Genomic DNA, 14,821 nt, shown 5'->3' on the forward strand with positions numbered 1-14,821 from the left:
GATACTAGAAATATAAAATTACCTTTAAATAATAAAAAGTAATATTTTCAACTGCAGAGATATTTTTTTTATTATCATAGTTATTTATTTTTCCTCAAAATAGACTTAACAAAATAATGTAAAAAGGAACGGCGCATAGAATTCGGAACGATTGAGCGAATGATTTAAATATTTGTTGCTTATAATCTGTGGATATTATTTGAACCATAGACAAATCGAAGTACTAAGCAGTCTTCTCTTAGTCTACGTTTTGTAATAAGGATGTAAAGATTATCGTAAGTACCGTAACAAACCAAGACGTCTTCAGTCTGGTTTAAACCACTACTTACGGCAGTTTTTATAATAAGAGGGACTATGTTTAGGAATCACGAAATGCGGTATATAATTTTATCCAAACATATTAAGATGTATAAAAAATATCTGTGTTCTATCTTATTCTCGTAAACTCAAAAATGTTTGCTCCAAGTTTTGCACGCAATGCAATTTCCAACTTGAAACCAAGTTATAGTAAGTTAAGCTGTACCAAGAAAATTATGATATAGCACGAGATAGTTCTAAGGGCTTAAAAACATGAGTTTTTTTAGGTTGTTTTAAATATATTTCGCACATCTAGATCTAAAGTCTAACTAAAAAGCCTAACGCCTACGACATTCATATTCTCAACCGTCGCGCTTGCTGTCTTCTTTCTTTATTACGTGTGTGTACAAAAATTTGAAAATAAATAATAAATACACACCTACAAGATCCACGATCATACAATATTAAATAAGGCTCAGAATTACGTTTAGTTTTTGCTATCAACTACATAGGTATGCACCACTTTTATATACTTTTATATAGCAAAGTTGACTTAGACTTTATTATGCACCAACCTGAATTTCTGGAAACCGACTGCGAAAAATTGGATTATCCTTTTTTTGTTGCGTTTGTAATTTTCAGAACAAGGTTTTAAAAAAATGAAACATTGTGCGCAAATTTTTGCTGTACTATTTTTGGTGCTGGCGCGAGCAGCTACAGTTTTTAATAAAATTTAAATGTACCTGGGACCTACCTGGGGCAAAATACGTTGTTAAACGCATTTTATCCTTCAAATAAAATACATGTAATTTAACAGACCACCAAAAGGTACAATAGCAATTTATATGCGAATATATTTTCGTAAATACATAGAACAAACCGCGGATTAACCACATATATATAAACCACATTAAAATCCGCGGTTAATCCATCGTTAACATCATTTTCATGGAACCACTGAACTAATCTTTAAAATAAGCTTTGTGGTCTCACTCATCAGTGGTCAACGATTCGGCTCGATTGTCTTATGTTTAGTATGATTAATCTTATGCCAATTAGAATCGAGTTATTCAATAGGTACAAAGATATCTATAATAAGAAAAAAAAAAGAAAACAAGGCTCCAAAACTACTGAATCGATTTGAAAAATTCATTCACTGTTGTAAAGCTAGACTATCCCCAAATAACATCATTAGACTATATTAAATTTTATCCAGGTACGAGCAGGAGTTCCCGAGCGGGACAAAACATGAAACCGCGGGAAAACAGCGAGTAACATAATATATTTCTATAGACAAACTGCAGTTGCATGACGTCACAAGTACCGGAGGCCATGACGTCACAAAGGTACTAGACGAATATGATTAGGTATGTAGTTTCCCTTATAGTGAAAGAAAACAAATGAATTCTCTACATGTGTCTGCCATCTCTGTGGAATACTCCACAGACGAAATTCGCCATAGAATAAACCGCAAGGTAAAACAGGGTTAATTAAACATTAATGAAACAAACGCAAAATTCACAATTTTATTTCGGAAGCTGGTAGAAACAGAAACAGCCAAACACCCCGCTTGCAAAACCACAGTTGCCACTTCTCTAATTAACGTTTACTCTAACAATTATAAAAACGATTTTAAACTCTGTGCAAATGCTGACGAAAGTTCTAATTTGTGAACAACATACATTTTCTACTAAAATCAAGTTAAACCTTCCAACAAAATATTAGGGTTGTAATTTTATAACTTCTTTTTTAATGTTATTAATTAGGCCCAGGATATGACACGATATGATCTAGGTACCTAATAAATTCAATAGTGAGCAACTGGCAACAGATTTTATTTATAACTGACTTCAAAAAAAGGAGGAGGTTCTCAATTCGTCGGGACCTTTTTTTAATACTCTCGGAAAGTGCAAGGGTGAGGCACCTACCAATACACAAGTATAACCCAATGCAAACACAGACATCCATTTTACTATATATTTAGATTATTTTGAGAAGAACGTGGAATACTATATTATATTATACTAGCGCTTTACCCCCGACTTCGTCTGAATGCTTATCTTTTTCAACCCTTAAGGATCTACTGTGAAAGATTTGTTTGACGGTTGACGGTTCAATAACTCCATATCACCGCCTACATACAAATACAAACTAACTCCAAAGTAACTTTTCCTCTTCACAATAATATGAATATTAGTACGTTATCCCAGATTAATAAATAATACTGCCTTTCGATGAATTCCACTTGATTTCATATTGGAGTTATTTCAGACTATTTCAAACTTTAACAATCATAATATAAACAGCTATTGAAAATTTTAATTTTAAAAACAAAATTAATAAAAACAATTATTTAAGACCACAATGATATTAAACTTCAGTGATTCGCCCTTCGAGATTACACTTATTTACTTGTAGTAGCACGGATATGTGCTGCCATCTTACACTACTTTAGAGCAACCATATTTAAAAAAATAATTATGCGCGCTCTAATGTGGGTATCTCATACACGTTTTGTGTGGCTGCCATCGCGCACGTATTTTTTTATCGTTATTAGTTATTTGGATATTTTAGTGGGTTTTTTGTGTTTAAATCATGGGAAAACGAAAACACCACGACGAAGAAGAGTATTTGGCTCGAAAAATCAGAAAATACGAGAAAAAGATGTCTCGAGTTCGCCGTAAACAAAGGAGTTACCGCAGTGCATCCATTTCAAGTTTAGAACGTGATCGATATTCGGATAACGAATACCCCGGGTCGCCGCAGGAGACTCCACAAAACGGAGGTTTGTACATACATGGATATTTAAATTTCGAACGACACTCTTCGACAGCGTGACCTTGACCTACTTTTCAAACAAATCGTTTTTTTTTTGTTTACCGTCTAGTGCTATGAGTTTAGTCTGCAAGGCTAATACCAACCAATAGTATACTTCAGTTTAACCTGTAAGGTTAATCGCTGTATATGTGGTAGCACAGAAACTCTAGAACATAGTCCGGGAGGCTATGTCGTGAGTTATGTTTACAGTTATGTGGATGACACGGATAACTACCTAATTCTAGAGTACAAACCGTGAGTTTGTATCATGAATTTGTTACTATTGTTTCAGGAGCCCCTTATGAAGTAAATTTTACATTAAATCAAACTTCACATTCAAACGTCTCGGCTACCAATAGTATATCCGTGCCCGCACCGACGGCAACTTTTGCTCCCGCACCTGATCCTACTTCTGTTGTTATACCCGTGGCCACGTCCACGCCAAATATACCGCCGCCGCTAGAAAATGCGCCTACGGAAGGTATACAGGAATTAGACCTACAACCTGATATTTTGTGTTTACTCGGAGAAGAGCCTGTGAGGGAAGAGAAGTTCGGTGTGAATGTTCACAAAGACATTGCTAGCCGCTGGTCTGATATATTAGTTAATGGTATTAAGGATCAAACTAAAAATGAGATATTGAAGGCCTATAATGTACCTGATAATCTTAGAGTTGCTCAGGCTCCGACACTTAATCCTGAAATAAGAGCGGCGGTGAATGAAAGTGCCTTGAAGAGAGACGATATTCTGATTGATAAACAGAAGATTTTGTCTGTTGTCATAACAAGTTTGGCAAATACAATCACGTCTGTTTTGACAACTACTTCCATCGACGAGACGTTCAAGTGTCAGATGTTAAAATGCCTTAGTGATGCCGGTAGACTCTTGTGTCATGCACATTATGATGAGACACAAACTAGAAGGAATTTTTTGCTGTCGTGCCTTAACAAAGAGATCAAAGATAGTGTTAAGGACCTTAAACGTGATCACATGTTATTTGGTACTGATCTTCAAGATAATTTAAAATCTATGAAAGCTATTATAAAACAGGTTCCGAGTTAAAATCTTCGGCTGCTAAGCCGAAGTTACCACCCAAAATTTGCAACCGAAAGGATCAACTCCAAGGGCTTTAAACTGGAGGGCCCGCCACCGCCGCAGTCACAGCCTCGCCGCGCGCCAGCGAGACCGAACCCGACGGCTGGTGGGCGCAAGCAGCAGCCATCAACGCGCCGTGCGACGGACCGTCGTGCTCCACGTCAGCAGAGCCGGCCCTCGCGCCGCTAGCCGAGGTGAACGGCACTAATGTACAGGCTGGTAGATTGAAATATTTCTATTATAATTGGTTACACATCACGAATGATCCAGTAGTCTTATCCTGGGTTAATGGTTTGCGAATTCCTGTTTCAAATGATATCTTTCAGTCTAGCATTTATCCACAAAACACTCCCAAATCCAATGCAGATGAGTTAGCCATGACTAAAGAAATTGAGAATCTTTTAAGTATTGGCGCCATTAGTCTATGTGAACCATGTGATGGTCAATTTTTATCAAATATCTTTCTTGTCAAGAAGAGCAATGGAACCAATAGATTTATTTTAAATTTAAAATCATTAAATAAGTTTATTACCGCGCCACATTTTAAACTTGAAGATTACAGAACTGCAATGAGGCTCATGTCTAAGCATGCTTACATGTGTTCAATTGACCTTAAAGATGCATATTTTTCAATTAGTGTTCATTGCGAATCTAGAAAGTATTTGCGTTTTTATTGGTTAGGAAAGCTATATGAATTTCAAGTTTTACCATTTGGTCTTAATATAGCACCCTATGTTTTTACAAAAATCATGCGCCCGTAATGGAATTTCTGCGTAATCAGGGGCTATTGTCTGTCATTTATTTGGATGATTTGTTGTTATTCGGAAATACTAGTAGTGACTGTAAACGAAATTATGAAATTACTCAAAACTTGTTGCAATCACTAGGTTTTACAATAAATATAAAAAAGAGTGTAAGTACACCCAGTCAAACTGCTATCTTTCTAGGTTTTCTGTTTGATTCACAAAATTGTACAATAAGCATTCCTCTAGAAAAGAAACAAAAGATCAAGGATGAGCTCATGCATTTTTCTAGTTTAAAACGGTGCAAGTTACGTAACTTCGCTCATATGATAGGATTGCTAATATCGATTTGTCCAGCATCGCAGTATGGCTGGCTTTATACAAAGAAGTTTGAAAGAATTAAGTATCTGAGTTTGAAACAAAATGATGATTACAATCAATACATTAATTTACCTATGCCCTTACGTGAAGAATTTGACTGGTGGTTACGTAACATTGATCATTGCGCTAGCCCTATCCGATCTGGTGACTACAAGTTGGAAATATACTCAGACGCGTCTCGAACTGGTTGGGGTGTGAATTGCTCTGGTAGAACCGCCAGCGGGCAATGGTCTAGCGAAGAGTTGACAAAACATATTAATTATTTAGAGCTGAAAGCAGCATTTTTTGGATTACAAATTTTTGCCAAAAATGTTAGCAATTGTGAGATTCTTTTACGGATTGACAACTCTACTGCTATTTCTTATATCAATAGGATGGGTGGTATACGATATCCCCATCTCAATTCAATCAGTCGCAAGATTTGGCAGTGGTGTGAAGAGCGAGGCTTATATGTTTTGCTTCTTATATTAGTTCTCGTGACAACTATATCGCGGACGCGGAATCTCGTCGCATACATGCTGACGTCGAATGGGAACTCGCCGACGACGCTTATCGTTTTATATGCAAAAAATTTAACCAGCCTGAGATTGATTTGTTTGCAAGTCGATTGAATAAGAAATGTTCGAAATTTGTTTCTTGGCACAAAGATCCCGAAGCATATAAGGTGGATGCATTTACTTTGACCTGGTCTAATTATTTTTTCTATGCATTTCCCCCATTTTGCTTAATAATAAAAGTTTTACAAAAATCATTTTGATAAAGCTGAAGGTATTGTTGTGGTTCCTCTCTGGCCAACGCAGCCTTGGTACCCACTTTTAGGAAGCTGTTGATTACCGAGCCTATTGAATTAAAATCTAATACAAAATTGTTGTCATCCCCTTACAGTCGCGAACACAAGCTTCAAGAGAGTCTTACCCTGGTTGCCGGAGTATTATCAGGCAGGCGTTCCTGAGGCAGGGTTCTCCTTCTGCTGCTGCCGACGTCATGTTAGCGTCATTAGCAGAGAGTACACTTAGACAGTATAATACTTGTTTTAGACGTTGGTTCGCCTTCTGTCAAGATAGGAATTTGAATTTATTTGATGTATCTGTTACTCATGTGTTAGATTTTTTTGTTATTCTTTTTCAAGAGGGTCAAAAATATGGTTCAATTAATAGTAATAAAGCAGCACTGTCACTTGTGTTAAATGCAGTGATTATGAATGACCCTCAAGTAACGAGGTTTATGAAGGGAGTATACAAATTGCGAACCCCACAACCAAGATATACTTTTACATGGGATCCGGCTATTGTCTTAGATTACTTAAGTGCTTGGTACCCTAATTCAGACCTTTCGTTTGAGAGACTGTCCAAGAAATTGACAACACTTTTGGCCTTAATAACTGCACATCGGGTACAGACATTGTCGTTAATTAAATTGTCTAACATTAAAAATACAATGAAAAGTTCGTAATTAACATCACAGATCAAATCAAAACCTCGGCGGTGAATCGTACGCCGCCAACATTGATTCTTCCTTATTTCGATGAAAGACCTTCCATATGTCCTGCTAGGACTTTAGAACATTATTTAAGTGTATCAGCAACAAAGAGAAAATCTAACTGTGATTCCTTATTGATTAGTTTTAAGAAACCGTTTAATAATGTAACTTCACAATCTTTAAGTCGTTGGATCAAGGTCACCCTTCGTGAAAGTGGCATAGACACGTCTATTTTTTGTGCACATAGCACAAGACATGCAGCAACGTCTGCCGCCAATAGGTTCGGAGTGAGCTTAGATATAATAAAAAGAACCGCAGGTTGGACCGGTAGATCTGAAACCTTCGCAAAGTTCTACAATAGAGAAGTGATCGCAGATACCTCTGATGTCTTTGCTCGTTCTATTTGTAGGATGGCCTCGGTCAACGACGTATAATGAAGATGACTTTGTTTTCCTTTACATGCTGATAAATAAGTTTTTAAATTACAATAATACATTATCTGATTATGTATTTTGTAGTTCCTATCACTTTTCTATCCAAACGTTTCCTCTCTTTTTACCTATTTCGTGAGACTTTAAACATCTACAAGTAAATAAGTGTAATCTCGAAGGGCGAATCACTGAAGTTTAATAGAAAATCAAACGAACTTACCTGTAAGTGACGTTCGATGACTATTAAACGATGTGATTCGCCCGAAGAGATTACACTCCCTCCCTGTCCCTGATCAAAATACCTTTAGATCCTTCCCAAATTTTCACGAAATAGTGGCTAACGATGGCCAAAGGGGCAAACGTGTATGAGATACCCACATTAGAGCGCGCATAATTATTTTTTTAAATATGGTTGCTCTAAAGTAGTGTAAGATGGCAGCACATATCCGTGCTACTACAAGTAAATAAGTGTAATCTCGAAGGGCGAATCACATCGTTTAATAGTCATCGAACGTCACTTACAGGTAAGTTCGTTTGATTTTCTATTTTTCGCGATAGAAAATTCGTTTATTATATTTTTGATAGCGACTTCAATTCGTTCAAAAAAAGGGACCCAAGTAAAACTTTAATATTTTTATTACAGCTTATATTCCTAAAGTATTACAAGCCCAAAGGTATCTAAGTAAACTTTTGATGGATTAAGGGGTTACTTCTATTGTCATAGAATATCGATTGACCTCCTTTTACTGAAACCATAGATTGACACAATTTACTTCGATACATTTTTACCATAAAAGTTTTTGTATCCATAAATATGATACCTGAAAGTTAAAATTAAAGCTGAGCAGTTTTAATTACAGTTTATACAGCGTTGATTGCGTGGGTGGAACTTTAATTCATGAAACTGGAATTAAATGCGAAGTTGTCCCATCCACACATTTTACAGTTTTGGATAAGACAAATGCTGAACGAGAGTTCATAATTTTGATCGCTAATGCAACGTTATATACCTGGTACCTATATCAAAATGCTAATGGTGTTACAACTTATGTTATGACAACTTGACAAGTAAGATAATGCCTGTCGGTAAAAGCTGTGGATGTGTGACGCCTAAACACAGCATGATAGATAAATAAAATACTCGAAAATTAATAATAGAACGATAAACGACACTTTGTTAACTTTACGTGTGAAACCTAGATCAAAATACCGAAAACATTTTCTTGGTACACGAGCCAAAGTTCCTACTAGAACTGCCATCGCAATTTATGATCAACAATGAACATCAATTTAATTGTGTAAAATATTTCACAGATCGGCACGCCTATTTTCCCTAAAAGTTTTGGGCTAATGAAGCAAGTCATAGCACACCCATGATACGACAATTACTTATATTTAAAAAGTCATCTAGTCATCACTCAAGTTCCTGTTGAAAATGAGAAGTTACAAGAAATAATTGGCAACTCAGAAGTCCACCATTTAATACCTCGCGCAATTGTATTTCACTGTTGCGCAGTCACTAATAACTAGCTTTAAACCGCTAAAGTCCTTTGACAAGAACTGTAAATTCAAATTAAGTGTTTCTGCTTACTTACTTTATTCCTCGTATCCAATAGCTGGCGATGCCATCTTTGCATATCAAGCTGTACTGAGACTGCACGCACTGCGCTCGCGTTGCGTACTCCCCGAGAGAGCAAGGCTTGCTCATAGAAGCATCTGATACGTTCCTACTGCGGAACTGAAACCCTGGCGTTACCATCGTCACCACGCTCAGAAGGGTTAAAGCTTCTGGGATACCTGGGAACAAAAATAGTACTTTAGTGCAAAGGCCGGGAAATAGGCAATTGTAGGTCGAGTATGTTTGAAAGATGCATGGGACACATGGGTGCTAGGTAGTTAGCATAAATCGTATAACGTATAGTGCCGATTGCAATTAAGATAAGAGGAACCCATGCGTACATTCATACTTAACACGCACTTAGTACCTACTATTTTTTCACTTTTGGATAATTCAATATTATTTTCTTTTGAACGTCTATGAAAAGATTTGCTTTTCATTTCTAATTTTACAAATACCCAGCATAGAACAATGTAAAACCTATTACTGCCTACATTATATTTTAGACAGCGACATTTTAACCTATTTCTGTCACCAGCCGACCACGCTTTTCAATTGTAAAGAAAGAGAAATATATACATACAATGACCGTAAAATACTAAATTAGAAAACTATTGTTTTGAGAAATATATTATTTTTATTTATTTGAAGGATGTAAGAATTAATAAAACAGGTTTTAGTCCCGTGTTTATTGAGTTACTGAATTCTCGACATTTGAAATAATACTCAGGTATGCAGCTACATATGTCAAAGCTCAATTTTGGGGAACAATTTGTGTGTAGTTTCATTTCCGTGAACGAATACGATGATTGGTAATCTATTTACCGGTATCGTGGACAATGTATGACCACTTATTACTAGGTCAGCTCATGTAGTATAGAGCAGATATCTCGTTCCGCTTTCAATGCGATACTCCAATACAATTTGCAATAATGCAATAACAACTCTTTGACTATAGACACAGAGCATATTGTTCATCAACAAGGAATTCATGTTTCTATTTGGGGTGCTACGGTTAGAAGCAATAGAGCATGTGGTGATGATCCATTTGGTTCCAATGCATTCCGTCAGGTGGTAAGTATAAAGAGTATAGATAGCATAATAAGAGTATGAGGGCGCGGGTTCGATTCCAGGTCAGGCAAGTACCAATGCAACTTTTCTAAGTTTGTATGTACTTTCTAAGTAGGTATGTCTTGGACACCAATTTATAGTCTTTGGACACCAATGACTGTGTTTCGAATGGCACGAGGTCCCAGCCGTCATTGAACGTCCTTGGCAGTCTCTATGGGTAGTCAGAAACCAGCAAGTCTGACGCCAGTCTAACCAAGGGGTATCGGGTTGCTTGGGTAACTAGGTTGAACATTGGTACTCAGCTGAATCCGGTTAGACTGGAAGCCGACCCCAACATAGTTGTGGAAAGGCTCGGGAGATGATGATGAGGTAGAATAATACCAGCTTTGATAGCTACTTAATGCGGAAAAGTTTTTAGATGTTTACATAACTAGAATCCATTGGTCAGTAAGTATATGCACACTGCGCCAATAAAATAGTCCTTTATTGTTCCCAAATTATCTGACTCACTGTTCAAATTTCCATTCCACTACACTGTAATCGCATTCGATCGTTTAAATGAAAGTCGGCGCACCTCTTCATTGCGTTTCAAAAAATCGTTTCTTTTTAATTCCCATAATGCTTCGAAGAGCACTCAAAGGAATTAAGACTTGGAATATCTTTCATCTACATTACCTTCACAATGATTTGCAGCACTGTAATGTTCTTACCCGGATACGTCATCAGGTTATTGCGTTCCATAGAATTAATACGGTGTACACAGCTTTGAGCTTAATTGAATCCCTGTAAGTGCCTAATTGGTTTGACGAAGGTCACAAAATCTTATGCAAAGTCATGATTTACTCTCAGTAATATGTTCTAAAATATTATGTTTACATTTCAATTTCCTTATAATTGGTCTTAATTAATTTTGCTACAAACTGTGTCACTTTCAAAGTTTTAGAAGAAACCACGCTATCACGCCAGTTTTGAACTGTCAATATTTATACTGAAATCAATGCTTTACAAACTGAAATTCAAATTTTCTTACAACCTCTTCCTTCCGCTCGGCAACGAAGAAATTTAATACACGTCATGTTGTTGTACTTACCAAACTTCAGAAGCAACTTCAAATATCGATACAAAATAAAATAACACAACTCTCAACTGCATAGGAATACCTACATTATATACATACTTATTTGACCTGATATTCAATTATATTCTCATGCATTAGTTATAAAAGAATCTAGATTAGGAGATTAGAGGAGAAAACTTACTCCTTTTATAGTTAGAAAAGATCTGCAAGAACTAAGTACATACTGATATACAAAGAAAATATTTTTTGTATAAGTACATAGGTACTCAGCTACATCCGGTTAGACTAGAAACCGACCCCAATATAATTGGGAAAAAAGGCTCGGAGGATGAATGAATAGGTAGGTACATAACAGTGGCTTGACTTCATGCACATGAACTCACTATATCCTCCTTTGGGTTGCTATTTAAGGTATTTTATTAACACATGCCGAGATGTCAATGTTTTATCTAAACATTTTGTTCGTGACAGACCAATTTACAGGAATCATACTTGCCGACCTTCATAACAATCATGAACTTATCCGTGATTAACACTGTACTGAAAATAGCGTAACATAAACATAATAGGTACAACACAATAGTTTTGAAATACCAAGATATGTGTATAGTAACGATTCCTAGTCATTATGTTGTAAATTAAGTGTTATTGTGGAGCCAATCGTTGTTTCTAAAATCAAAATATTGAATACGATAATACTCCTTTGCCTTGGAGCGGCCATATTGGCTGACTGATAGTACCCATACAAGCAGTACCAATCACGGAGGACGGAATGATGTACGAATATAAATAATTAAATATGTTACCATTCCAGCCAATCAAAGTATACCAAAAAGATAAGACTCAATGCAAACAAGATAGCATATTGAAGACTTGTAATTAATTAACTAGTTTCTTAGTATTCAAATGTGCTTTGATCCCGATGCGGCATATAACGAGAAAATCGCACTTCATTTATTATTCCTGGTATGTTGGTTTAGTTAATCAAAGGTTTGATGTCGTTGCTTTTGCACGACGACATACTGATTGGGATTACCAGACACATCAAAACCAGGAACACAGCAGTATAATAGATAAAAATAGCCACAACCTAAAAACCTTTTTTTGAGTCGAGTATAATAGGGTTGATGGTGAAGTTAAGCGGGTTAAACTGTTCCAAGTTGTTTGAATATACTGCTAAGTGCAAACTTGCATTTACTCAAAAAGCCATTAACTTGCTACTTTGAACCGAATGTCGAGGAAACATGCGATAAACTTAGAGGCTTTGGATACAAACGTGCTGATTGTACGATAAGGTAGAAAGAAGGCTACTAATGTATTAAGTTTGGTGACAAATATTGGCCCCGTGTCGACAGCATCGAGTGGAAACTTTTTGGTACAATGAAAACTAAAAGCAAGTGACTTTCAGCATGACACATCTCTATCAAATCCCGGCCATTTGATAAGTAAGTTACATATTTATCTATTTTTTTTAAGTGAAGGGCAATTGTTCAATCGCCAGATTACTTTTTATGTAAAGAATTTGTTTAACGTTTTAACAGCTTTCGTATACAAAATATTATGTCAAACCGCCATATTTATTCCTCAGATAAAAGATAACTGATTATTGAAAAATCAGCCCTTAAACGAGGTAAGTATTTACGGGGTCTTAATTAACTTCATAATCCAATTGACCTTATTTTAAAAACTACGTTAGTTCCATAATATAATATCGCTTAACTTGGTAGTATTGGATTTTTTTCACATAGGTAACCTATGCTTGTATGACTTAAATTTTTGCTAAATAAAGAGAGCGAGCTGTTAGTCAGTGGGGCCCTTATCAATGGAAGTTTCTGTTTAGGTTTTAATTCCCATTGTAAAGTGACAATTTTTATTTTCACAACCTCAAGGAATTATATAATAGACTTCATCATCTACAGAGTAGGTATTAATAACATCAATTACATCGAAGAAAAAAAAAGCTTCCAAGACAGGGGATAATGGATTACCTACTACTTTTGTTTAGAAGTTTGAAACCTAATTTATCTATAACGTAGTTTTCTCGTCATCGGCATCGGCAAATCCGTACCAATTCATCATAAAAAAATCTCTAAAATCGGAATAAAAATGTTTCGTACCAAAATACGAATTAATATAATTTCAGTAAAAACGTTTTCAAAAATTCTAATAAAATTGGACTTTTCTACGAACCTTTAAACGAGCTAAATTGGATTATCATTCGAGAGTAGGTAACCAGGGACTTTTTTCTGTGATCTTAAAAGCATCCACTTGTTAAAGTGTTTTGTAACTTTATTACCTAATATGTTTTATATTATATTTAAAGCATTAAAAAAAAGCCTCTGTCAAAGAGAAATCGTTCAATAACTACATATTCATATGAATTTAACTTTTGCTGCCAAAGAAATCTGTACGCCTTTTAAGCAAGACAAATATGATATTTGAAAAATACCATATCTGCACTTCACTACATACATACGAAACAAAGTCGCTTTTTCAGTCTCTTTGTACGCATAAATCTTCAAAATTACGCAACCGATTTTCATGCGGGTTTTTTTAATAGATAGAGTGGTCGAAAAGGAAAGTTTATATGTATAACAACATCCATTAAATGCAACGCGACGCCTCTCGTATTTTTAAAACCCAGTTCCGCGAAAAGAAATGACCCCAAATCAATATGCACTTGTGTCAATATTTAGGCAACAAAAAATATAGACCGTCCATACTATCAATTAAATTAAAAGTATTTTTCTCCCAAGGCTAATTAGTGCAGCTGGTTTCAAGGCTCAGTGACTTGCGAATTTCTTTATAAGTATGTGTTTATAAGACATGCTATGTACCTACTTCTTGCGGTTGCACCCGCATCCCGCAAAGCTTCCCGTACCCAGTGATAACAGCGCTTTTCCGCCCGCGGTTGCACCCGCGTCCCGAGGGACCTAATTTCCGCAGTGACAACAACTGACATATAATATATGTTACATTGTGAAGTAAGATATATTACTCATTCTCTCATACTCAATTTTACTCATACATCCAAAACTAGGCAATAATTTGCAATATTAAACTCGGTCCTCATTTCTTTTGTTTTGTTATTGTGTAATATTATTTGTGTTTGTATTTTTTTTCTTTTTCTATTTGTATGCCCTGTGTGGCGGATCACGGCATGAACATATTATATTTCAGACCTATTTTTGTACCTGAATCATGAATAAATGATTTGATTTGATTTATGTTCCAAACTTTCGAGCTTATTATATCAGTAGGATAGCAGGAAGACGTAAACAGAAGCCTCTTTGAAGGGTCAAAATCCCATAAGATTAAACAAGATATACCGTGTTTTGTTTCTATTACTTACCTTTCATTTTTGTTCTCTTCCTTTTGATATATTATTTATTTTGACTAAGAAGCATTTGCTCTCATAACATCACATTCTCGTTCCACATAATGTGAAAGTTTTTTAAAGACTCACTTTTTTATTTAGCTTTATTTTAATGCACACCTAGCGCCTTTCAGTATTATATTTATTGATTGCTTCTTTAATATTTTTGTAATAGAAGTTCTTGCTATCAGAAAAGCATCTAGTACGTATCAATTTTGTAATTAGTCGAATATATATAATTTGAAACAATTAAATCTATCGTTACTGAAAAATATGCATTTTCCCCAAAATAAAAAGATATACAAAATATCAAGTAACTAAGTACACTTTTGACTCCAAAATTACAGATTTCTATCTAGACCCGAATACGTTGCATAAATTCAACCATTTATAATTTTTAAGGTTTTCCATCTAAAGTTCACTTATCACAGAATA

The 14,821-nt window shown here is 35.6% G+C and overlaps 2 protein-coding genes across 2 annotated transcripts in view; one reads left to right on the top strand and one right to left on the bottom strand.

Moving 5' to 3' along the window:
• The window catches only part of LOC110374766 (protein singed wings 2), a 48,917-nt gene extending 34,379 nt beyond the window's left edge, over positions 1-14,538 (bottom strand). The window contains exons 1-2 of the mRNA XM_021332626.3: positions 14,363-14,538; positions 8,839-9,040 (exon numbers count right to left, since the gene is read on the bottom strand). Coding sequence (XP_021188301.3) covers positions 8,839-9,040; positions 14,363-14,369 — 209 coding nt within the window. The 5' untranslated portion in view covers positions 14,370-14,538. The remainder of the gene's footprint in view (positions 1-8,838; positions 9,041-14,362) is intronic.
• Positions 2,822-4,176, top strand: LOC126055153 (uncharacterized). Its single transcript, XM_049843083.2, has 2 exons — positions 2,822-3,082; positions 3,407-4,176. The coding sequence occupies exons 1-2, from the start codon at positions 2,893-2,895 to the stop codon at positions 4,174-4,176; spliced, it is 960 nt and encodes a 319-aa protein (XP_049699040.2). The 5' UTR covers positions 2,822-2,892.
• Positions 14,539-14,821: the final 283 nt, after the last annotated feature.

This window comes from Helicoverpa armigera, chromosome 8 (genome assembly GCF_030705265.1).
Source record: "Helicoverpa armigera isolate CAAS_96S chromosome 8, ASM3070526v1, whole genome shotgun sequence".
In the NCBI taxonomy this organism is placed as follows: domain Eukaryota; kingdom Metazoa; phylum Arthropoda; class Insecta; order Lepidoptera; family Noctuidae; genus Helicoverpa; species Helicoverpa armigera.